Source organism: Podarcis erhardii, assembly GCF_964252035.2.
Source record: "Podarcis erhardii genome assembly, chromosome: 4".
In the NCBI taxonomy this organism is placed as follows: Eukaryota; Metazoa; Chordata; class Lepidosauria; order Squamata; family Lacertidae; genus Podarcis; species Podarcis erhardii.
The window spans coordinates 39,686,876-39,712,231 of NC_138508.1; the positions used below are offsets into that span (position 1 = coordinate 39,686,876).

Consider the following 25,356-nt stretch of genomic DNA (forward strand, 5'->3'; position numbering starts at 1 on the left):
AATTTAACTAAATTGTTGATAGATTTTCTTTTTCTATTTGGGGTGGGGCGAGGTTAAGAATAACATCATTCCAGAAGCAGATTTTTTTTATTTTTTTAAAAACCCTATATCATTTAAATACCCCTCCCCCCAGTGTCCTGTAAACAAAGAAACCAAGAAGTGCTGCTCAAAAGGGTAAAGTGTGTGCAAGGTTTTCAGACTTTTAAATACGTCCCTCAATCGTAACCATGCTGTAACAAAATCCCTCTGTGTTCTTAATTACTGTTCTCGGTTCACTTGGTTTTGTTGCAAGGATGTAAGCATTTTAAAAGGGTTAGTAAGTTCCTTTGATTTCACTCAGGCTATTTCAGTAATTGTCCGAGTTGCTCATTACAGCCGATATTCTTTTCCCTCCCTTTGTTTTAAGAAATGCTGGTGCGCATGATGTAAAGCGCTGCTATCAAAGTTTTTGCATGAATAGCATTGGGGTTTGTCTCATTTGTCCATTTTCAAAGGAGATGCTATCTCACCCGAGATTCCTTTTGTGTAAACCTGATCCCATCTGCCCCGTTTGGAAAAGAAAGAGTTACAGTCAGGGTGGCTTATTTTCCTTCCCACCTACTACCTGAACCACAGGTGCTTAGCCGGGAGGCTGTTTAGTCATATAGCAAAGGAGAACCAAGGACAACAATAAGAGGGAAAGGCATTGTTTCCCCTGAGGTTCCAAATACAAAAGCCCTAGTTGCTTCAAGGATTTTGATATGTAGAACGGCAGAACAAACCAGGGAAGCATCATCATGAGGTTTTTCCCATCCAGGCGCCTCTCTGTTATATACAGCATACCTACTCCTTGCGACTCACAGTTTCTCTCTGGACTGGTAAGAAATTGCAATTCGGTTTCCTAACACGCTTGTAAATTGCTCATGAATAATGCAACGATTAATTCGCTTGTCAGCTGAGCAAAGGCAGAATCATTTTCCTCGATTTGCTTGCCGATTTCTTCCTTCCTTCCTTCTTGAACAGGGTCTGCCTTTTCATCACAGCCAGGCTTCACAAGAAGATATTGCGAGTCGAAAGCATTCTTTTGGCCAAAAAGTGCATTTTCATTTCTGGAAAAGAGGTCTTTTACAAACGTTACCTGTGATTTCCTTGACTGTCACTGTGATTCTGCTGGTGCTGTACTATATGTTATGTAAGTGTCACTATTGCAAGCTTTTAATTTCTATAAGCATGTAAAGGTTGCCTTCATTGCTTTTCAAGCAGGTTGATGTTAAAACTATTTTTAATGGGTTTTTATTTAGTTCCAGGTTGCCAATGATATCATGTTTATGACAAATATTCATAACCAACTAGTTTTGGCACACTATGAGAATCTTGTGTTTTTTGTGTTTTTGTCCTAAACTCATTAGATAGTGGTCCCAATACAACAAAAAGGAATCTATGAGCTGAAATAATAATAATAATAATAATAATAATAATAATAATAATAATAATAATAATAATAATAAATTGTAGCCCCATCCATCTGACTGGATTGCCCCAGCCACTCTGGGTGGCTTTTCTTTAACAAATCTGCTTTCCACTAATGCAAAAAGTTGATGTATTGGGGGAACACTCTGTACTCAGGATCTATGGTTTGCAAATATTGCTAATTCTACACTATCTGCACAGCCAAATAATTTAAAAGTGTTGCCCCTTGGGTATGAATTTAGCTTGAACCTTTTAAAAAAATGGTTAGAAAACATACAGATAAAAATCAATAACATTTCAATGTTAAGCATTTGCATAGTGTGTGTAAGAAAGTCCTACATACACCTTCTTGATCACTTGAGAATATTATGAGCAGGCACTGACAAAAGTCAGAGTCATCCAATAGTTGTGTCTTCAATTGAATCCAGTGAAAGTGGATTTCCATTTGAATACGGAAGATCATCTGATAGTATTTTTTGAATAAAATTTTGTAGTTGACTTTGATTTGATGTTGTGTATTAAAAGGAAGGGTCTTCCTATTAATACAGAAGTTATGCCTTTTTAAGCAACCTCCCCCCCCCCCGCACGAACTAACCTGTTTTTGTTTTGCTAATATTTCCCCTCCCTTCTTTTCAGCTCCTGCCTTCTCTTTCATCTACATTGGTGGAAGTCTAGAAATTCCTAACTTGACCTACACAAGTGACCTAATGCAGCCCAAATCGCATACGTTTATATTGCAAGCTGAAGCTGTCCAGAATTGTGTGAGTTTGCCTATGGAAAATATAAAGGACTACATTTTGGTTCAAATTTAATTTGATAGGTTTTGTACTTGGGATATGCTGCTGATAAAACTAGACCTGCTGAGGCACGGTTAAGGGACATTTGCCTATCTTTTTTTGAGTTGCCTTAAAGGGAGGGTTGTGGTGGCTTGAGCAAAACTGAAGACCATTACTAATGTCAGTCTTCCCACTAAGCATGCCGAGACAACCTGGTATGGGCAGCACTTTTCACACCCAACCAAAAAAGTGGTCCATTTGTATTTTTGCTGTTGAACAAGGGTGCCACTTTGACATTATGCTTCAGGAACTGAACTATCTTAAGCTTTCTAGAATTAGAAAAACACACTCTCTGGTCCATTTCCTGTAAGCAGAGTTGTGTCTTCTTTGGCTTTGCACTGTAGATATTTCATATATATCCTCTGCCTACTCAGAAATAGTCCCCACTGAGTTAAATACAACTTAGCCCCAGTAAGCTTGTATATGATTGCCGCCTTAGTGCATTTCTTTGTGGAGATTTTTGGACAATTAGTTTATATTTAAAGCAAACCCCTTTTCAAATTCCCTCTTCCAGCACAACAATACTTGCTTTCTTGCACTTCTCTCCCAAGTTTACTCTATTTGCGAGATCAATACACTTTTCTAGCTCCGTGCTAACAGAAGGCTTGAAAATACAAAGCATCTCTCTGTTAGCCTGCATTTCCCAACTGAATTCACCAGGTACCTCAAAGCTGCTTTGTGCATGGGTTGCATGAGTGGCCCATGACCTGATTAGAAGCCAGAAATGACAGAGATCTTAAATAGTCTAAATCAATACTGGTTTTTGTCATTCAATAACTACTATTTCATGAAGAATCAGTATCATGCTGCCTTGTAAAAATGAATCGACCAGTGCTGGCTACCTACTTATTTGTGCTAGACATAAAACAATGGCAAGAAAATGTTTTTGTTACTTGGAACACTTTTAAAAAACTGTATATTTTACAGACTTTTTCTTGTTCTTTATATGTAGTTTTCTAATCATTTAACTCTCAGTTTCCAGAATTGTATGGATCTTCTGCCTTAGGGAATTATTACTTGACATCTGTTATTACTGCTTTTAGGTAAGTACCAGAATTTCAAAAACCCTTTTTCAGACTGTAGGCATTTGTTGTCTTTTCTATTCATGTTTTCAAGAATCAGATGATAATAATATTAAGTACAGGATCTCATTAGGCATTTAGTCTTATTCCAGTTCAGATTAGACTTTGGCTGGAATTCTAAATAAACTTCCCATTCCATCTCAGATGAATCATGAGCCTTTTTGAAATAGTCTAAGCAGGGGAAGTGAATGTGAAGGTCAGTGGATGGTTAGCACTGGTCTAAGACTATTTGCTGCCCAAGTCAAAGAACATATACAAAAGCAATGAAACTTAGTTCATTGCAGCTCATGTCTGCCATTGCTGCATACACAATACACCTTTTAAACACATTCAAAAGACATTTCCCACCTCAATACAAGCATTATGCCTCATGAGATGAATGAGGCTGAGAGACAGTGACTTGGGCTGGGTACACATTACCAGCTTAAAGTGAAGCTAGGTTGCTCTTTTTCTCTGTTTGGATCAAAGCTGATTTTGTTTGTTTGTTTGTTTGTTTGAGGGGGAAGATGGATATCAGAGAATAGTATTTCATAAGAAATTGCAGGATACCTAAGGATTGTGGCTAAAATGGTGTTTATACAGCTTCCCAAACCAATGGTGGGAGCACGCTAGATGCAGAATAGACAGGAACTGGTCTACAGTCATGTATAATGCCACATAAATATTGTGCAACTGAGGTTAAATGTGAACCAAGGACTTCCCAGTTCACCAGCTCTTTGCAGATGTACATAGCCACATTGTTAGTGGTTGCATTTCACCCTTAGTTTATGGTGAGGTGCAGGATCTGAATAGTAAACAACCATCTTCACGTGAGCAGGAATCTCCCTAGGGAGGAAAAAAGGAAAAAAAGAAATCTCTGTGAGCACGGATTGATTGGTGCTCGTAGTTTGAATGTGTGACCCCATTTAACTCACAAACTTCTCCCTATGTGCTGCAAATCTGCCCTGATACCCTTGAGCACAGGCAGAGAGGAACAAGACATCCCTCTCCAAGCTGATGCTCTTCTTCAATCTTATTTTGTCATCTTCCTCCAGTGAAGGAAAGAGTGGCCTTCGAGCTTATTACTGGAGTACATTTTGGGCCCCAAAAGATATGGTTCTTTCTATTCAAAATCTGTCTTCGACGAAGCAAAAGCAAATACTCAGTAAACGGGCACCTGCAACTGAAAACAGCACGGCTGAAGTATATTCTTTGGAGGAGGATTTTGATGTTATTACCATGGAGCTCTTTGGTAACATTATTTTTTATATTCTTTAGAAGTTCCAATAATTCATAGGAATGCATATGCCACTAATTTTGAGGATTCTTCATCATTTTTAGTTTCAGATTCTATGGATTATGATGTGACATGGAAAGCAGGTAAGAGCTATGTTTGTCCCCATTGTCTAATGGCACACCATTTCAAATGTTGCTCTAGCACAACTTTCTTTTGTTTCATCAGTGCTTGCTCTTAAGTTGAACCTAAAGGATTCAGTGAATAAGAGGAACATCTCCAGCTCAAGAGTCATGGAAATGAACAGGGTTGCTCAAGACCACCTTTGCACTCCTATGCAACTCATTTTCATTCCAAGGCTGCTTCTGCAGAAAAAAAGTATTGCACTCTGAGTCAGTTGCAACTATTGTCTGCAAAGATGGATGGACCTATTCGTTTCAGCTCTCCACATTTCTGCAGCAATCTGCCACTTTAAAAAATCTTTGTGAAATCTTCATGAAAATTCACCAGCCCTTTAGCATGACATGAATTTATCCTAATAAACACATTTTTGCATCCAGTGTTGACTAATATACATATTTATGCAAGCAATTTTCCCTTACAAAACCCTTTTTTGTATGTTATGTTCACTAATAAAGATATTTTGCATAGATGCTCCCCTAACAGATGCCAGAGAGAGAGAGAGTTCAGATGGAGAACTGGACTGCAAATTTTTGAAAAGTGAGAATGTTGAAGGATAGTTGTGTTTTGGTTCACCCTGCGGTTTGAGAAATGCAAATTATGTAGTTCCTTGTTAAAATGCAAACAAAATCAAATTTCTTCTGCATCCCTATTTTCAGCTTATAAAAATGAATCCAAAGTATTTAAGCATTTCCAAAGGGCCTTCTCCTAATCTTCTAAATCTGGGACTGTAATCCATTCAAAGTTTCTCAGTAGATGGTATTATAACAGTGGCAAACTGAAGTCTGTGTATGGATCCCTATGTTGCCAAAATAGCACTATCCATGCATAAGAGGGAGGGATAATAATCATACAACAGGCAGAGAAGGGATATAAGGAGAACTGAACCCCAAAATGAGCACTGAGCTGATTGACAGTTGTGTGTACTTGTGACTGAAAACTGAGGAAAAGGGGGAATGGAATGGACTATCTTAGAAGAGGACATGGCTGGCTGGAGAGCTCCACACTGCAGCATTTTTCTTACAGGCCCCACTTGTCAGTTGCATAATTGGCCAATTTAAATCAATGTTGCACTCTCTCAAAATGTGAGGTATGTGGAGTTATTTGCTTATTTTATAAAGGCTGTGTAAGAACTTGCTAGAGACATGTGGAAGAGAGTGGTGGTGGCGGCGGCAGCAGTAGAGTATCAGGAGTGCACCTGCTGGCCAGCTCCTGTATTTTGAAGTAGTAAACAGAGCACACATAGGCTTTGTCCACAGCTTTAGGTGAACAAGCAGATGGGGAAAATGAGGGCAGCAAGACCAGTACTGTTCCCTCCATCCATGTATTGCTACCCCCACAGATGTCATCTGAGTAGGATCTCTGGAAGGGGCCAGAAGCCTTGATCTCTGCTCCAGCCCTTCACCAAAGATAAGAACAAAAATCTCCCTCTCTTTTGGGAATTGCTTCTGTGCCTTGAAGCATGCTGCTCAAAGATTATGGCATGATAACAGCAGATCAGTTCTGAGCTGTTTTGTCCCTACAATATGACTGTAATTAATGGGATGATATGTGAGAAGAACCGTAATTGTTTAGTCCTGCTGGCTGGGCCACAATATGGTCTTAACCTCTGGATAAAGTAAAAAGAAGAAGACCAATATGCTGACATGGTTTATGGATCTGAGAAATTTTGAGCTGGCTTGACTTAGTGGACTAACAATTAAACTGTTCGCCTCAACAGCTGTGGACAAGTCAGTCATGATTCCTCATCCGCACAATGGGTATGGTGCAGCTCATAATGATCTTTTTAATGCCGGAAGAGTTAGATATTATACAAATGATGTCTGCTGTATTTACCTTAAGGATACAGCTGTAGTCGGGAGTAAGCCCCATAGACCTCAGTAAGATTTCTGAACAATTGTGCTTAAGATAGTGCTGTAAGAAAGAGGAATTGTCTCCAACTGTGTGCTCTACTTAAGCTGATGTGTTTCACCTGCTTTTTCCAATAGTTGATGCACTTAGAGCTGCTTTGCATTCAATTATCTGGTGAAAGGTGCTGGCTTGGTACAGAGAAATTCAAGTCTTCTAGCCACTAATCAGGTGCCCAGTGTAGATCCCTTTTCATCTCCTTTGTGCCTCTGCCTTGTCCCAAAGGAGGACAACTTCATGGGGTGAGAGCATAGCACAGAGCTGTCTCATAATGTATTCAGTCCTTGTCTGATGTGATGGACAAGCCTGCCTTTTGTGGCGTAGACAACTGGTTCCTGGGATCTGGGCCGACAGGGTCTGGATTCATTTCTCTGCTTTTCTGCTTTTCAGCCACTGATCTATTTTGGTTTTGTCTACCAGTGGCCTTTGACCTCTATGCAAAGCCTGGTAATAATAGGACCTTAACACTGATGAATCCTAAGAGACCTTTTTATCAGTGGAGGCTGCGAGTTCCATCGGACCACGTTGTGAGACTAGTGGTTGTTCCCTTGCATAGCGTGACTCCTGGGAGCTGTGCATCTCACAGGCTATCCGCATATGACTTCCTTCTCCCTCTGCAAAACAAGATCATTACAAGGTAAGAGCATTTTAAAAGTTTGCTCCATGCTGGAGATCTAATGAGGTTGAGGGTACATTTTATCATATGTGGTGGACTTGTAAAAGAGTATTGGGAAATGATATATAATGAACTGGGGGAAAATGTTTAAAAGTACCTTTCAAAAAACAAAAACAAAACAGAGTCCTTTTTGTTGGGGATAAATTCCCAGGTGTCAAAAAAGACTATTTATGTATGCTAGCCTCAAAATGGAAAATGAGTGAGGTCCCAACCAAAGAAGAATGCCAATTTAAACTGATGGAATACGCACAGCTTGCAGTTTTAACATATAGAGAACAAGAAGAATGTATGTTTAAAGAAGACCGGAAAATATTTACAGTATACATGGATGAAAACTGTGTTCATTTAAAAATGCTGGTGGCTTTAAGATAAATCCAACAGTGTAAATAAGTTTTGATGGATGTAGCAATGGATTAAAGAATGGTTTAGTTTATGTAAAATATGCAGGGATGTAAGGTATGCGAAGAGACGCGGGTGGCGCTGTGGGTTAAACCACAGAGCCTAGGAGTTGCTGATCAGAAGGTCGCAGTTCGAATCCCCACAATGGGGTGAGCTCCTGTTGCTCGGTCCCTGCTCCTGCCAACCTAGCAGTTTGAAAGCACGTCAAAGTGCAAGTAGATAAATAGGTACCGCTCCGGTGAGAAGGTTAACGGTGTTTCTGTGCGCTGCTCTGGTTCGCCAGAAGCAGCTTAGTCATGCGGGCCACATGACCCAAAAGCTGTACGCCGGCTCCCTCAGCCAATAAAGCGAGATGAGCGCCGCAACCCCAGAGTCGGCCACGACTGGACCTAATGGTCAGGGGCCCCTTTACCTTTAAGGTATGTGAAATGAACCGTGGAAAGAGAAGAAGGGAAGTCATTGGTTTAAAGTTGTTTAAATGAATATTTTGAAATGTAAATTAGAAAATGTAATAAAAATTATATAAATAAAAATTAAAAGTTTGCTCCATAGACACAAAGCAGTGCTCCCTCCCTCCCTCTCTCTCTCTCTCTCTCATTACATGGGATAGAGCACCCTGTATCCCAAGGCCCCTTGGGTGGTACGTATAGTAGTGGAAGAGACTTTCTGCTCTCCAAATCAGCTTTGTAATCTGCCTGGATGTATTTCAGATGGTGTGGGTCGTCCGGGGCCTGGACGTCCCCAGTTATACGTTTAACTTCATCGAGTAATGTCATGTTGGTCACATTCTCATTGGACCGAAGAAAAGAGAGCAATATATTGAATGCATATTTTCAAGCAGTTCCTAAAATTGGTATGTAGTTGCCAGATGCCAAGCATTGTTTGTGAACAACTTTTGATGGCTCACATGTAGTTGTGTTATATTTGAAATATTTATGTGGATTTAAAATGGGGAATAAGACATGGATTCAAGGATTATTTTGACCTGACTCTATAATAATATTAGGGTTCTCTAAGACTGACATGGGTTGCATGTAACGATCCACTTTTTGGCTGTATTGAATGACTCGTGATTCAAGTGACTTGGGACAGTAGCTCTGTCAAGTTCACAACGGCACTGAGAAGAGTGAGCCAAGTGATGAAAGATGCTTTGGTGGGAATACTAATTCTGTCACCCTTCTTATTACAAAGGTATACAAATCTGTTGCAAATTTTCCTCAAAGCGGATAGTGGCGAACTGAGCTGCCTCCGCATATCATCACTGTGAAAGCATATTCTCTGAGCAGCAAAACAACCAGCTTCTGAAAGTCAGTGAAGGGGGTTCCAAATGCCATTTGTTTTATGATGCATAGAGGGAAATAAGTGAATCATGGTACTTTGTATGTGTTTTCCCTTCCACAATGAGAAAGGAAGAACCCCTTTGGCCTAGCAGAGTGCAGAGAGTTATTTCTATGCAGTTCTTTCTTTCCTGAGGGAAAAGCCAGATGATCTATTAGCTCCACAACTATGCACTTAAATGCAGGATTTTAAAATCAGGTTGCCCACGCAGCACACCTGATCTATATTTTGACAATAATGTGTGTTTGTGTGGGGTGTGTGAATATAATGCTACCCACCTATAATAATTCTTTTTTGCTCCACCACCTCATACCAGCTACTTGCATATGAAAAAGAACCTCCCACTCACTTCAACAAGAGCTTTTCCCATGCTTTCCATAACAATAGATGAGCAGTTCTTCAGAATAATAATGTTTTGTTTTATTTTCTCCTTAGTATGTGGCGGTCGATACATCTCTTGGAATGGGACTGTAATTTCTCCATACTACCCAAGTTACTATCCACCAAATATTGACTGCCACTGGATTATTAGAGTATGTACTCTTAGAAGTAACTGGGAACTTTTTAATGAAAATCTTTTTAAAACTTGATCCCCCCCCCAAAAAAGAATAAGCTCTTCTAAAACAAGGAGACCAGAAAAACAGAAGGAAATAAGAATTTTAAATGAAATGACAGATCTTACATATATGTGATTATCATTTGTGAGGTGAGGAGAAATAGGCATTATATCAGCCTAACATGGATTTTGGGTTGTTATAACATTGTGTCCTAATCTTCCTCGGAGAGACCAGGGTAGCATTCATGAGCCTACTGCACTCTCTATTGCAGTCAACTCATGTCTTGCCACATGTACCGTGTGTGATCACAGCTTTATGCACTTGGCAGCTGGCCAGCTGCAACTGGACAAATGAAACACATACAAGGTGGAGAGCTTAAAAGCTCTCAGATTTTCTTACCAGGCTCAGGGAAGGTCTCACACAGGCTCTGGAGGCCCTTGTGGGATCTCTCTGGGCCATCTGAGATATCACTACATTTTGCGAAGCCCCACAGAGCCCATGTAAGATTTTCCCAGAGCCTGGTAAGCAAGGCAGAGTGCTTAAAAGTACCATATTGACCTGAATATAAGCCTCACTTTTCCCTTCCCCCAAATTCCGACCATGAAAAGTTAAAGTGTGGCTTATATTTGTGATCTTACAGTATGCAGCCAGGAGCGTGGCAAAGCGGCGCCCACCCCGCATGTAGTCCCCTGTCCTCTCCCCCAAGGCCGGGAAGGGAAGGAGCGAGGAAGGGGAAAGGCCGCCACCAACACAGCACAGTTCCCACCTTCCTGCCCATTATGCAGCCAGGAGCAGCGAGGAATGGAGCAGCTTATATCCGGGTATTTTTTCTTTCCCCCCTCCAATTTTAAAGGTGGGGCTTATATTCGGGTGCTGCTTATATTCAGGCCAATATGGTATACTTTCGGCAGTGGGAAAACTGGGACACATAAACACCTTGCAATCTCATGCTCATTCAAAGAAGGGGGTTTGTTTCCCTTATCATCCAGCCTATGTTCAGTTGGGAGTGGGGATGTCGGAATCTCCGCTACGACTGGGCTACTCCTCCAGTCGAGCCCTCTGGAATCTCCTCCGATGATGATTAACGACCTGAGCCTTTGATTAGGCTCCAGGCACGTTCCCCATTCAGCAGAGTATCCAAAACAGCAGAAGGGATGAGAAATATGAGCTACATTGCTAGGCTTTATTTCTCACTACGCAGACAGAAAAAAAAATATACATGCTCTCTCTGTGAAAGCAGAGAGCAACTGAACAACAAAGGAACAGGAAACCTGTAACATCACATCCATCTCCTGTCTTCTGTGAGACTTTCAACAGCCTGGAATCTCTGGAATGCAAAACTGAGTCTTGTGACTCCAAGCACTGCACAGTGGCACAAACAGAAACCAACAGGGGAGAGGGTATTTTCCAGGTATGTGTGTAATGGATCCCATTCTATAATCTAGGGTAGGGAACCTGTGGTCCCCTGGATGTTGGTAGACTCCAATTTCCATCAGTCCCAGCCAACTTGAGCAGTGCTTAGGAATGATGGGAACTGTAGTCCAACAATATCTGGATGGCCACACAAGTTTCCCATACCTTCTATGCTCACTTCCCTGGGTGTACCACTGAACTTGGTAGGACTTACATCTCAGTAGACCGGACAGGATCGCACTGTTCATGTGTTTAGGATCAATAGACAGGTTGTTTTTAAGTATAAAAAGTACAATAAATGTTCTTCCCCATGCTTTTTATTTTTAAAATGCTTTTTTATATCTTAGGCACCATTGCCTGGCTATAGATTGCTGCTAAAAATTCTTGTAATACAAGTTCAGGAGCCATCCCTTGGATCCAATAGATGTGATAAAGATTGGTTGGAAATTGATGGAATTAGGTGAGCTACAACCTTTTCTGCTACTTTTCTTGAAACAACTCTGTTGACATCCATAGGTGAAGAGTCGTTTATGGTTATAGATAATTAAAAAAGGAAAGGGTTGTAAGTAAAATTAGAATAATAAAATTTGAAAAACTGACCACATTTTGCCACAATGTAGGGTTGCCATATTTTTGAGAGCAAAAAAGAGGACGCTATGATGACTCTCATTTTTAAATACCCCTACTATATGTAGGCTATAGAAGCTCTGATATATTGCTGAGCGGGGCAGGAGAAGAGAAGACCATTCATTATGTCTATGTCACATCCAGCAAGTATAGCTGGAGACATTTTGGCAAATTAAAAAAAATCTATCTGGACAGAAATGATGCCCCTGAAAAAGAGGACGTGTATTGGAAAATGAGGACACATGGCAACCCTACCACAATGGGACCAAATTTCAACTGACTCTGAGTGGTTTAACAGCCACCCCCTCTTCCTTCTGAACAATGGAGCTCTGTGAGGGGAACAGGGGTCCCCTAACAACTCTCAGGACCCTTAACAAAGTACAGTTCCTAAAACACTTTGGGGGAAGCCATGACTGTTAAAAGTGGAATAATAATAATAATAATAATAATAATAATAATAATAATAATAATAATAATTTGTACCCCGCCCATCTGCCTGGGCTTCCCCAGCCACCCTGGGCAGCCTCCAACAAAATACCAAAATACTGTAATGCATCAAACATTAAAAGCTTCCCTAAACAGGGCTGCCTTCAGATGTCTTCTAAAAATCTGGTTGTTGTTCTCTTTGACATCTGGTGGGAGGGCGTTCCACAGGGAGGGTGCGACTACTGAGAAGGCCCTCTGCCTGGTTCCCAGTAATTTGGCTTCTCACAGTGAGGGAACCGCCAGAAGTGCCTTGGCGCTGGACCTCAGTGTCTGGGTAGAACGATGGGGGTGGAGACGCTCCTTCAGATATACTGGACCGAGGCTGTTAAGGGCTTTAAAGGTCAGCACCAATACTTTGAATTGTGTTCGGAAACGTACTGGGAGCCAATGTAGGTCTTTAAATGTTACTGCTTTAAATGTATAGCACAGATGAGTCCTTAATCTGGACTGGAACTCTGAAAATGACAACTGTAACACAATCTGAGTCATGAGAAGTTGTCAAAATGACAAGTTATGATGAATGCAATAAAAGAGGACCAGTCCTGTGCTGCCTGTGATGGAGGCTGAGAGACCATAGGATGCTATGGACACCCCTTTCCATAGAAAGCTCCACTGCTATTACTCTTCCACTGTCAGTGAGCTGAAGGCAGTGGGAAGAAAAAGGGATGCCTTGGGTCCAAAGACCTCCTGGTTTCTCCATCACCTTCCCACTGCGTCACCAAACCAAGCAAAGAACTATGCCAGCCTTGGTGATGGGGTACTTATTTTCCCTTCCACTGACCCTTATTCTACACCGTCCACCATATAATCTCTTCACCATCATTTTATGGTTGCTTTGCTTGGTTACAATCCTATACTTACTGACCTAGGAGTCCCATCGAATTCCATGAGGCTTATGTCTGAGTAAGCATGCACTGTAGAATCGCACTGTAAATACACTCTTTCTATTATATACTCATTCTATTATAGTGATGTATTATATATCTGTAATTTTGTTGTCTTTTATTCTTATCAGATATTGTAAACCTATTGGGGAAGGCAGCAGGGTCAAGGAATATGGCTATTCAGTGGCCATCCATTTCCATTCAGATGAACTGGTCACACACAGGGGTTTTTATATTGAATTCAGAGCTTTCAGCCACGCAGACCGTAAGTGGACACAGATGCACTTAGTATTAATAGCATTATCATGGTAATTTACTGATTGAGCATGAGCACATTTCTTCTTTGTTGTTTAGTCGTTTAGTCGTGTCCGACTCTTCGTGACCCCATGGATCAGAGCACGCCAGGCACTTCTGTCTTCCACTGCCTCCTGCAGTTTGGTCAAACTCATGCTGGTAGCTTCAAGAACACTATCCAACCATCTCGTCCTCTGTCATCCCCTTCTCCTTGTGCCCTCCTTGAGAGCCAGTGTGGTGTAGTGGTTAAGAGCAGTAGTCTTGTAATCTGGGGAACCGGGTTCGAGTCTCCGCTCCTCCACATGCAGCTGCTGGGTGACCTTGGGCCAGTCACACTTCTTTGAAGTCTCTCAGCCCCACTCACCTCACAGAGTGTTTGTTGTGGGGGAGGAAGGGAAAGGAGATTGTTAGCCGCTTTGAGACTCCTGAAGGGGAGTGAAAGGCGGGATATCAAATCCAAACTCTTCTTCTTCTTCTTCTTCATCTTTCCCAACATCAGGGTCTTTTCCAGGGAGTCGTCTCTTCTCATGAGGTGGCCAAAGTATTGGAGCCTCAGCTTCACGATCTGTCCTTCCAGTGAGCACTCAGAGCTGATTTGCTTAAGAATGGATAGGTTTGTTCTTCTTGCAGTCCATGGGACTCTCAAGAGTCTCCTCCAGCACCATAATTCAAAAGCATCAATTCTTCTGCGATCAGCCTTCTTTATGGTCCAGCTCTCACTTCCATACATCACTACTGGGAAAATCATAGCTTTTACTATATGGACCTTTGTCGACATTTCTTCTAGCTTGTCCCAAATGTGCCTCCTTCAAACCTATGTCTATCCCTATTACGAAGCAGGAGGAGTCAGCAGATTTGACGCTACAATTAAAAGTTCAACAAATGTTTGATTTTTCAGTTTGCTAGAAAAATGCTGACCCCTAATGATGGGTATACATGTGGGTTGAGGGCTTGTGAATAAACAAATAGTCAAGGTCACCCAAGGTCATCCAGTGAGCTTCATGGCTGTGTGGGGATTTGAACCCTGGTTGCCCAGGTCCTACAGGTGCAACAGCCTAACCACTATACTACACTGGATCTCAATGGCTTGGTATCTCTGTGAGTGATGAAGGACTGTTTGGCTGCCTGTAGAAAGTCATGGGCAGTGTGATGAGTGACTTAAAAAGGGCTCTTATCAACAAGACACTATTCCATTCCCAACCAAGCTCCCTCTCTCCTAGCGGCAGACTGAAAGTCTGTATTGGGTTACTAACCTGTTAGAAAATAACGATGCCTTATGAGGAACGGCTAAGGGAGCTGGGCATGTTTAGCCTGGAGAAGAGGAGGTTAAGGGGTGATATGATAGCCATGTTCAAATATATAAAAGGATGTCACATAGAGGAGGGAGAAAGGTTGTTTTCTGCTGCTCCAGAGAAGCGGACACGGAGCAATGGTTCCAAACTACAAGAAAGAAGATTCCACCTAAACATTAGGAAGAACTTCCTGACAGTAAGAGCTGTTCGACAGTGGAATTTGCTGCCAAGGAGTGTGGTGGAGTCTCCTTCTTTGGAGGTCTTTAAGCAGAGGCTTGACAACCATATGTCAGGAGTGCTCTGATGGTGTTTCCTGCTTGGCAGGGGGTTGGACTCGATGGCCCTTGTGGTCTCTTCCAACTCTATGATTCTATGATTCTATGAAAATATAGTGTAGTCATTAGGGCAACACTCATCCATCCCATGTAAGAAATTGCACTGAAACTCTGTCTCCAATGACTGTTATGTTTCTTGTGCTGATTCATATCCTTCAGGGAAGGATGAATAATAAATGCTTGGCCAGCCATACCAATAAGTTCAGTGAAGTGCTCTGCATTCACCAACAAAGGTGTCTGAACTAGGGACCTCACCAGCATTCATAACCTTTCTGTGGCTCCATGTCAGCGGTCATGCCACCAAACGTTGTCTAGCTGGTACATATTTTAGGTGCAGAGACAAAGGTGGAACACTCTATAGCTAAGATCTTTGCTGTCTTCTGCTTGGGTTAAGAGATGGATGGTGTCAGAGAAGTCTCACTTGGAGATATGGGATTCCTACCTGGATCTATCAATGTGTATGCCCTGTATCTAGTTGCAGCAGTGGAAATGGGATTCATGAAATCTGTCATCATCCCTGACCATTGGTGATGTTAGCTGGGCTTATGGGAACTGTAGTCCAACAATAGGCACCACACGATTGTCTCAGATTCTGAGATACTGTAAGATCATAGTTACCTTGTTAGTGCTTATATGCTTCTGGTAGAGTGCTGCTATTGGCTGCAAAATTAGCCAGAACTTCTAGCCTCTGCTAAGTATAGGAGCATGGTGGGAAGAGATGGGGAAAGTCTAAGGGGTATGTCCATTGCCATTTGACTTTGGTCCTCTGGTACAAGGTTATAGCTATTCTAATATGTTTTCCCTTGTCACCAAAGTGGGTTTGGGAGAAATCTTATCCTACTCAGCAGTCATAACTCAGTACAGAATTTTACTCTGTGACTCAGTGTCATCATGATTATCTATGGTAGTCTGATATTTTTCAATTCTTTCAGCTTGTCCTAGGCAATTTAAATGTTCCGACAAAACATGTGTCTCTTTAAACAGTAGATGTGATGGGTGGAAAGACTGTGCCGATGGAAGTGATGAGGTAAACTGTGGTGAGTTCATCATGAGCTAATTAGAATATTGTAAATATAACTTGGTAAGGCATTGGCTGGAAAGAAAACAGCTTGCAGGGTTGATTGGTTGGTTGGTTGGTTGGTTGGTTTTAAGCAATCAAACAGTTTATGAATTTTATGACATAAATAAAATCAGAGCCATTAAGCATATAGAGCTTGAATATCATTACAGGTCATCAGACCCTTCAGTAACCCATTCATTTATTAAAAATACCTTTCATTTTGTGAAGTGTTTTAACAGCTCAGTCGAGAACTGAGATTCGTTTCATTTAAAGAACTTTGAATAGCAAAATTTTCCTGAATAGCAGTAAATTTTCCTGGTCTACTGCATGAGAAGACCATGTTTTATTGGGACATATTCTCATTTCATATTGGTTTAATAGTACTTCCTAGTTTTCAGTCCAGGGTTTGGACTTGTTGCAGGTGGGACTAGGTCTCTCTAACTGAATTCTAAGGTCAATTCCCAGGGTTCATTTTAAAGGAAGCAACGGCAGTAGATATGTGCTCTCTGGGGACATTTGCTGTTGAATGAAATGCCACAGTCTTGATGATAAAATTCTTCCCTAGGTTGCAATCCCGTGAAGTCTAATTGTGGTAATGGAAAGTGTAAACACCATTCCAGGCCTTGCAAAGGAGATGGCAGCTGTGAAAGCGAGAGTGATGAGGAGGAAGACAATTGCGGTAAGAACAACATAAACAAATTTTAGACTGGGAATTACGAAAATGCCAGCAACGTAGGGTGTTCTTGCATCATTTTCTCATGGCTATGTTGATATGCACCATGCTCTTATTTATTGCAGGAACAGTTGGCAGGGAGGGATGCTACCACCCATCTGGTCTACCATCAGTGGTCTCACTAGTGTTTATGGGAGGAAGAGGGGGAGGAGCAAGGCAGGGGTGAGGTTGGTAGCTCAGGCACACTAGCAGAGCTAATCCAGTGCTCTCACTGGTGCATCTGCACAGTGTTGACCTCTCTGCTGCTGCACCCCTCCCTCTCTCAGTAAGCACTAAGAATGCCACGGATGGGATGCCAGGTGTAGTGCGCTGCCCCTTCCTGACAGCTCAAGAAGCTTATGTAAGGGCAAACAATTCCCAAGCAGAAAATTCTTGCTAAAAGCTTTTTAAAAAGAAGACCAGTTCCCCTGTGCGCTTTAGCCACACAACAGATTGCGCGCACACAGAAGAAGTGTGCATTCTTTACTGGGCACAAGGTTTCAGAATCAGATCTGAATATCTTTACATTAAACAGCTTTTCCAGTGGCAAAATGGAACTTTTGGCATGTGCAAGTCAAGGATAAAAAACAGATGTTCTTAGACCAACTTCCGACAGCCTCAGACAGCATAGCCAATGCTAATAGATAATGGAAGTTGAAGTTCCAACAACATCTGGAGAGCACCATGTTGGATAGCCCTGGTCTAGGTTATCTAACATATTGCCAAGACACCTGTGAAATGATACATTTAGCTCAGTCAGTAGAGCCTGAGACTCTTAATCTCAGGAACGTGCGTTTCAGTCTCACGTTGGGCAAAAGATTCCAGCATTGCAGGGAGTTGGACTAGATGACTATCATTGTCCCTTCCAACTCTACAGCTCTGTGATTCTATGTATTTTTAGAAAATGCATTGCTTCAATTATGCTGCATGACCTATGAGGCAGCACCATGAAATGCATCGTTGCTATGTTTCTCATCTGTCACTCTATTCTTTCAGCCTATAGAAGCTGCTCACAGCATGCATATAAATGTCTAAATGGAAAGTGTCCAATAAAGCAAAACCCAGAGTGTGATGGAATAAGAGACTGTGCAGATGGATCTGATGAAATGAACTGTGGTAAGTCAATAATGAGTGAACGACAAAGTGAGTTGAAATGTGTCTGTGTATTTCAGCAACTAGATCAGAACTATTTACACACTAATGTGCACATGGAGCTCCTAGGTTACCCATTATCTAGGAATATGGTACTTTTCCTCAGTGACATAGTTGCTATATTATCTCTTTGCTCTATGCTCTGTCCTGATGGCCCAGGCCTACACTGGAGCTCAAAATCTGTCCAGTGCAGTAAGGAGAAGAGGTTCTCATATAGTAATCCCTAAGGGTTGTAGTTTAGGGGGATTGAGAAGAAGAAAGGGTGCCATTACCATGTCTCACTCCAGTTGCTATCAATCTCTTCTACAGACCACAACGTGTGTACTTCCCCACTTCTCCTCCCTGATTCCCTGACCATTATACTGAGGTTCTTGTCATTCATAGAGGCCTTACATCAGAGTTAGCCAACACAGGAGCTCTAGGAGTTGTCAGAACATTTCTCATCATTTAACTGGAAGGAGTAGCTCTATGTGTTCAAAGGGATATGTTGACATGTGTGATTTCTCTGCTGAAGAAAGAATCAGCAAAGTGTTAGAGCGCTGCATCCACTGCAAGACACACATGGCTCTGAATTAGGGTTTATCCTTAAAGACATACATTGGCCCCCAGTATTTTTCCGAACACAATTCAAAGTGTTGGTGCTGACCATTAAAGCCCAGTATACCTGAAGGAGCATCTCTACACCTTTCATTCAGCCCAAACACTGAGGTCCAGTGCCAAGGGCCTTCTGGCGGTTCCCTCCCTGCGAGAAGTGAGGTTACAGGCAACCAGGCACAGGACCTTCTCAGTAGTGGCGCCCACCCCGTGGAACGCCCTCCCATCAGATGTAAAGGAAATAAACAACTATCAGACTTTTAGAAGACATCTGAAGGCAGCCCTGTTTAGGGAAGTTTTTAATGTTTGAAGTTTTATTCTGTTTTTAGTCCTCTGTTGGGAGCCACCCAGGGTGGCTGGGGAAAGTCTGTTCAGGATTGCAGTGCATGACTGGTAGAGTGTTTTGTTTTTACATACATAACCTCCATATGTATTTCATTTTTTTATTAGCATGTGGAAGGAGTCAGGTAAAAAGACCCAGAATTGTTGGTGGTGAAGATGCAAAGTATGGAAAGTGGCCTTGGCAAGCCAGCTTGCAGCTAAAAACATATGGCCATATATGTGGTGCATCTATTATTTCAAATAGTTGGCTGGTATCTGCTGCCCATTGCTTTCAGGACTCCGATTCGATAAGGTACGCATTATATAATGTGAAGCATTCATTACTGATAAATAATCACTGGGGGCGTACAGTAACCACAAGATTTGCCTTCTATGTCTCTAGCACTTGGAGGCAGCCCAGTCTGTTTCAGATCCTCTCTGTTTGTTCTGATTAGAATCATTATTTCCAGATTTAATTTTTGCAATGTGCTCTACGTGGGGATACCCTTGAAGAGGGTTTGAAAACTGTGACCTGAGTTGCTGGTGGTTGTTCATGGCTTAACACCATACAATTTAACCTGATTTAAGGAGGAATTACAGAAATCACAGAAACCAGCTTCTTATTGGATCCTGGAATGTCCACTTTTTTGCTCCGGTGCTCTGGCACTTGTCAGCTGGCTCTTGCAAGAGCTCAGGACCACCCCCACCCCCAAGCATTACAATTTGGATCACCTGGATGTTCATCAGTCTTGAAAGTACCAATGCAGTATGGAGCCCAATTAAACGTGGTAACACCGACATATACACAACTTGGGTCCCAAATATTTGAATGAGTGCCTTTTCTTGCATCAAGCTGCCTGGGTGTTAAAATCAACAGGAGAGGCCATGTTGACAGTATCGCTGCCTTCCCTGGACCGAGAGATGAAGATACAGAAGAGGGTCTTCTCTGTGGTGTCCTAGGTTGTAGAATGACCCCTCCCCAAAGGTGTATTTTGTGATACCTTGAGGGTTTTAAAAAAAATGATTGATCAAGATCTAGGCTTTGGGCTGAATGGAGTCTTCCTTCCTGCTGGATTGCTGAACTTTGCTGTTGCCCGCTTTGGTTATTTTCTTGGTTTTGTTGTTTTATTTTATGATTTTATTAGAACTTGTATTTGTTTTAATTATGTGGAATTTTTTGGGGGGGTTGTTTGTTTGTTTTTTTAGTAACCTGTCTTTTGAACAATTTGGTAAAGGCTGAGCTAGAAATACAAATAAAAAAATGAATAATTTATGCAATTCCCATTCAAATGAATGAGACCCGTATAAGAAGAGCACATGGAAAACTGCATGTTTTGTTGTTTTTCAGATACTCTATAGCATCTGGCTGGACAGCATATATGGGTATAAAGGTCATTAACAGAAACAATGATAATCACGTAGCGATGAGATCGATCAAAAGGATTATTGTTCATCCACATTATGACCAATATATCTCAGACTATGACATTGCCCTGTTGGAAATGGAGTCACCAGTATTCTTCAATGAGCTGGTACAGCCCATATGTTTACCAAGCAGTCGTAGACTATTAATTTATGGAACTGTCTGCTATGTAACTGGCTGGGGAGCCGTAAAAGAAAATAGTATGTTCATTTCTGGATATGTTTATTGCAAATGCCAAGCATCCTAATATATTGTACCTTTTTGTGGATTGTGAATGTGAGCCACTTTGGGATCCATCCTTGGCTAAAAAGTGGAGTATAATGAATGTAATAAATAATAACATTAATAGAACTTAAGGTATATGGCCTAGCTCAATTGGATATCACTTGTGGCAATTCTAAATACATATCCTCAGTGACAAATGATGGAACTCTTTAATTTCAGTTTATTCTAGAGGATGGTAAATTTAAGAAGCCACTAGGAAGGTAATATGCTTAGATTTGGAAATGTTCAATTAGATTAACCTTTATTCAGTTTAATTCACCATGTGCTGTGCCAATCGTTTTTTATTCTGGGAACATATAGGCAAGGAAAAATTAAAAGATCTAAGGCAGATCTTGATTATTATTTTTTTCACCTCTCACTTTGCAATCAGAACCATCATACTCAACCCATACAATGTTTCTGTTGTTGTAGGTGAACTTGCAAAAACACTGCAAGAAGCGAAGGTGAAAATAATTGATCAGAGCATTTGCAACAAGCTTTATGATGATCTGATTACTTCTCGGATGCTGTGTGCTGGGAACCTTAATGGTGGCATTGATGCATGTCAGGTAAAGTGGAAAATGATTTTGAAAAGTGACACTGATTTGTACATCAGTCCTTTCAAAATTATTTTTTCCAGGAATGTTTTCTTATTCCCATAGGAAAAAGAAATTAGACATATCTGGGTTGGATCCAGACTTAGTCAGAGTAGACCCACTGAGTTTATTTTGAAAATTAGGTAGGATAGAAGTTTTTTTAAATAAACGTAACCACAATGATATCAATGGGAGCTATTGCTAATTGAAAACTTAAGTCCCAACTAACTTAAGTCCCATTGATTTCAATGGGCCTACTCCAAGCATGACTAGAAAATTATCTGAGGTGTCCATTGATTCTTTAAATATTATTTTCTTAACTTTTAATTTCAAGAATACTTGCATTTGAATCCTAAATGAGTACCAATTTGTACTGACATACGCCTTCTTGAGCCATATCAATCTTGACCTCATTCCTTTCTGCCTTTGATGTTGGAGTAAAATAAAATAATATCTGAGGCACATGCAACATACACCTACATAGTAACTGAATCTCCTGGATCTCTGAGGCTATGTGGAAGCAGGCTTCCTCATGGTGACTCTCTTCCCAATCCTGGCTCAAGTCGTGTACCTGTAAAAGCATGTTGTCTTGACTGCCGTAGTATGTTAGTTGGGAATCCGACACATTGTGCCAAACAGTGTTAACAACAACACTAATCACAGGAGTTCAAGCATTCATTTAACCAGTCACACCCATCAGGGAACAAGTATCATCTAACACCATGTGAACCTGATAGACAATATATCGTCAGACCACAATTGCACATGGTGACTTACGGGTGTTGGGAATGACTGTATAAATGTGAAAGTGTGTATCATATCACAATCCTAACTGCAAATATGCATTAGTTATGCAATGAAGCAAAAAGTGAGGCTTCTGTCCTTCCTTTTAGGGTGACTCTGGGGGTCCGTTAGCCTGTTTAGGAAGAGGGAACAGATGGTACCTTACAGGCATTGTCAGCTGGGGTGAAGGATGTGCTCGACGGAATCGGCCTGGCGTTTACACCAAGATCACAACACTTTATGACTGGATTCGTCAATACACAAAATGACAGATGAGTTCTGGAGAAAGCCAAAAGTATGCACACATTCTTATTGATGAACCAAACAGGATTTATACTATGATAAAGGAGAGACATTACAGATATATTTTGTGTGGGCATATGGAATATATATAAAATTTAAGCAGGCAAAAATCAGTGAATGTTTCCCACTGCAAAGAGCAATATGAACACAGCCACAAGGTTTATTTCACTGTCTTTGTTGATTTTCTTGGTGTTCCATCAACAGGGATGGGTAAATGGAGTAGCACATTTGATCACTATTTGCCTGCAAGTATTTTGATGCAGCTTCTGCTTTGCATTAGCTTTGATCTTGCTTTTGATGATTTGCTGTTAAGAGGCATGCAGGCTTTCTTCTTCCCTGACAACAAAAACTGTCCATTTCTGAGATGTATGAAGACCTTTGGAAGATACCAAATATGCTGAAAATAAAGGATGCTTTAATTTTTGGGATGGGAGTTAGAAACTGATGAAGCTTCAATTTCCCTTCTCTGTCAGTTTCCAGAAGGTGGCTGTGTTGGTTGGCTGCAGCAAAAACGTCAAAAACTGTTGCAGCATTTTAAAGCTTAACAAGTATAAAGTTTCACAGACAATGTCCCACTTTATCAGATATATGAAGTGTTATCCTGAGTTACAAGTCTATAGATACTAATTGTTGGAAGAAGAAGAAGATTATAAACAGTGAGGCCAAAGGTAAATGAAATGCAGAAATGCAGTGGTGAGTTATTTTAACAAGTTACCACTGTCTGTTCTTCCTACATTTCATTTTCTTCTGAAGCCACTGTGGATTTACACCTGTTACCTAGGCTAACATTTTGATACAGTGAAGAAGTGGGCTGTTAGCCTACAAACGTTTATGCCATAGTAAAATGGTTGGTCTTCAAGGTGCCATAAGATTCTTCATTCTTTCAGAATTCCTAGTTTTATTTTTAGTGGACTTTTTAACCATCTATTCACCCACCCATCATCAACTCCTGGTAATATTAGTGTTAGGTTAGATAATGAATTGTATAGGACCTTTAGCTAACTGTGTAACAAGCTAAGCCAAAGAGATTGTTCCATCAGTTTGAGTGAAAAGTCTGTTCAACATCCTTGTTTTGTCAAGTTCCTTATGTACAATCAAACTATGTCCTTCCTGCTAGCATTTAGAGCCACTTTCGTTTCACTGAGACTATTCACATGACACCTTGTATTTAAGTTCCCTCTTTTTAATTTTGTTTGTAAAGCACAGCTTCTGGCCTGGCAAATGTAATCTAAATCACCAGTAGCTCTTAGAATGCCAGTGATATGTTCCATGATTTGAAGGCATAGTAGGCAGCAAGCTTGTTGAAGATAAGTAGGTCTGAATGTGGTCAGTTCCTGGAGAGGAAATGATCTGGGAGCCTTATACACAAAAGCAAGGGAGATTGAGAAGCAAAGCAAGAGAAAATAAAAGCAAAAGGACTTCACCAGAGGACTGTGGCTGTAAATGTTTGTTTATAACCTGCCTTTCTTTCACCACAGAATGCAAAGCAATGTACACACACTTCAGAACATAAGTGCCTTGCTGGAGCAGGACAAAGGCCCATCTAGTTCAGCATATGGTTCTCACAGTGACCAACTGAAGGACTGTGGGAAACCTTGAAGCAGGATTTGAGTACAAGAGCACTCTCCTGCCTGGTGCTTTCCAGCAACTTATATTTAGAAGTATACTGTCTCTGATGGTGGAGGCAGAGAATAGCCATCATGGCTAGCCGTCCTGTCCTTTCCTTTAATGGTGGGTAGTTCTTCAGGTTATGTGTGCTTTGAATGATACTGAATATGCCAAGAGGCAACTGCCCTCTCTTACACCTCAGTAACTTTGCAAGCAGAGGTGGATTTAAGACATGGAACCTAGGGGGCACCGTAACTATGTTGGAGAGTGGAAGGTGAGAGGTAGGGTGGGGCAAATTTTGCATTGCACAGGGAGCCGCTGAAATTTGAGACCCCCCAAGGTCTGCCACTGTTGGAAGACTACAGAAAGAGAAGAGTGCCGCCTCTTTTAGATTTCAGATATAGAGGAACTTGTGGGATGTTGACATGGGCAGACATTCCTTAAACAAAAAGGAGCATATTGGTGTGAATGGAATAGTGAAAGAAGAATATCAGATCAGTGGCCAAACATATCTAAGATTATGACTAAGATTATGGTATCCTCCCAAATAAACATAAAGGATACCATGGGCAAATTTGCATCGAGAGAAACTAAGATGTAATGTTCAGTAGATAGTGATGATTCAGAAGAAATTATATGCCACGTTTCATTTCAAGAAGATTCCCATTGCTTTTACAAACAAATAAAAGCCAACAGCAAAATAATGAGTATAAATACAGCTAGTCAAGATTAAAATGCACAATAAAACAACTTCATCAAAACATCCATTAATTAAAATGTGCAGCAAACAAGCCCATTAAAACAGTGTAACAGTTACACTAGTTAAAAGAACAATCAAAAGAAGAGGTTCTATTTAGGAGATCTGGGGAATATTTGCTTAAGCAGGTATGCCTTTGAGAGTCAGTGGAATGGTAATATTTCAGGAGGAAGAGAAATCCACAACACTGGTATCACCAGTGAAAAAGCCCACTACCATGTTACCAAGGGACGTGGGTGTCGCTGTGGGTAAAACCTCAGTGCCTAGGACTTGCCGATTGTATGGTCGGCGGTTCGAATCCCCGCGGCGGGGTGAGCTCCCGTCTTCGGTCCCAGCTCCTGCCCACCTAGCAGTTCGAAAGCACTTCTAAGTGCAAGTAGATAAATAGGTACCGCTTTCTAGCGGGAAGCTAAACGGCATTTCCGTGTGCTGCGCTGGTGCTGGCTCGCCAGAGCAGCTTCGTCACGCTGGCCACATGACCCAGAAGTGTCTTCGGACAGCGCTGGCCCCCGGCCTCTTAAGTGAGATGGGCACACAACCCTAGAGTCGGACACGACTGGCCCGTATGGGCAGGGGTACCTTTTTACCATGTTACCATGAGCCAAAATCATTAGGTCATGGCAAATATAATCAGGTTTCATTTGTTGATCTAAACGTCTTTGCTGGTCTTTCGGGTAACTCTGTTGCAAAGTTGCTTTAAATGCAAGTAACAGGATTTTTAAAGTGGTTTGGTTTTAATAGGCAGCCAGTGGAGATCCTTCAGCAATGGTGTGTGACATGTACCACCTGGGCTTCATTATTCTGCACCAGCCAC

General features: G+C 41.3%; 1 protein-coding gene across 1 annotated transcript; it reads left to right on the forward strand.

Annotated features, from left to right (window-relative positions):
• Positions 1 to 656: 656 nt before the first annotated feature.
• Positions 657 to 24,049, forward strand: LOC309340690 (suppressor of tumorigenicity 14 protein homolog). The gene is made up of 18 exons (XM_081859572.1): positions 657 to 857; positions 1,003 to 1,171; positions 2,086 to 2,210; positions 3,261 to 3,328; positions 4,402 to 4,598; positions 4,688 to 4,726; positions 7,089 to 7,305; positions 8,454 to 8,596; positions 9,517 to 9,614; positions 11,399 to 11,511; positions 13,180 to 13,313; positions 15,902 to 16,006; positions 16,595 to 16,708; positions 17,738 to 17,857; positions 18,938 to 19,121; positions 20,157 to 20,431; positions 20,928 to 21,064; positions 21,985 to 24,049. Exons 1-18 carry the CDS (start codon positions 777 to 779, stop codon positions 22,141 to 22,143), a joined length of 2,478 nt encoding a protein of 825 aa, XP_081715698.1. The 5' UTR covers positions 657 to 776; the 3' UTR covers positions 22,144 to 24,049.
• Positions 24,050 to 25,356: the final 1,307 nt, after the last annotated feature.

What these genes read in the sequence shown, in the direction of transcription:
- LOC309340690 (XM_081859572.1), top strand. Translation starts at nt 777, where the DNA reads ATGAGGTTTTTCCCATCCAGGCGCCTCTCTGTTATATACAGCATACCT. An exon ending in TGAGGAGGAAGACAATTGCG is followed by an intron (nt 16,709 to 17,737) that starts GTAAGAACAACA and finishes CTATTCTTTCAG; the next exon opens with CCTATAGAAGCTGCTCACAG. An exon ending in GGGAGCCGTAAAAGAAAATA is followed by an intron (nt 20,432 to 20,927) that starts GTATGTTCATTT and finishes CTGTTGTTGTAG; the next exon opens with GTGAACTTGCAAAAACACTG.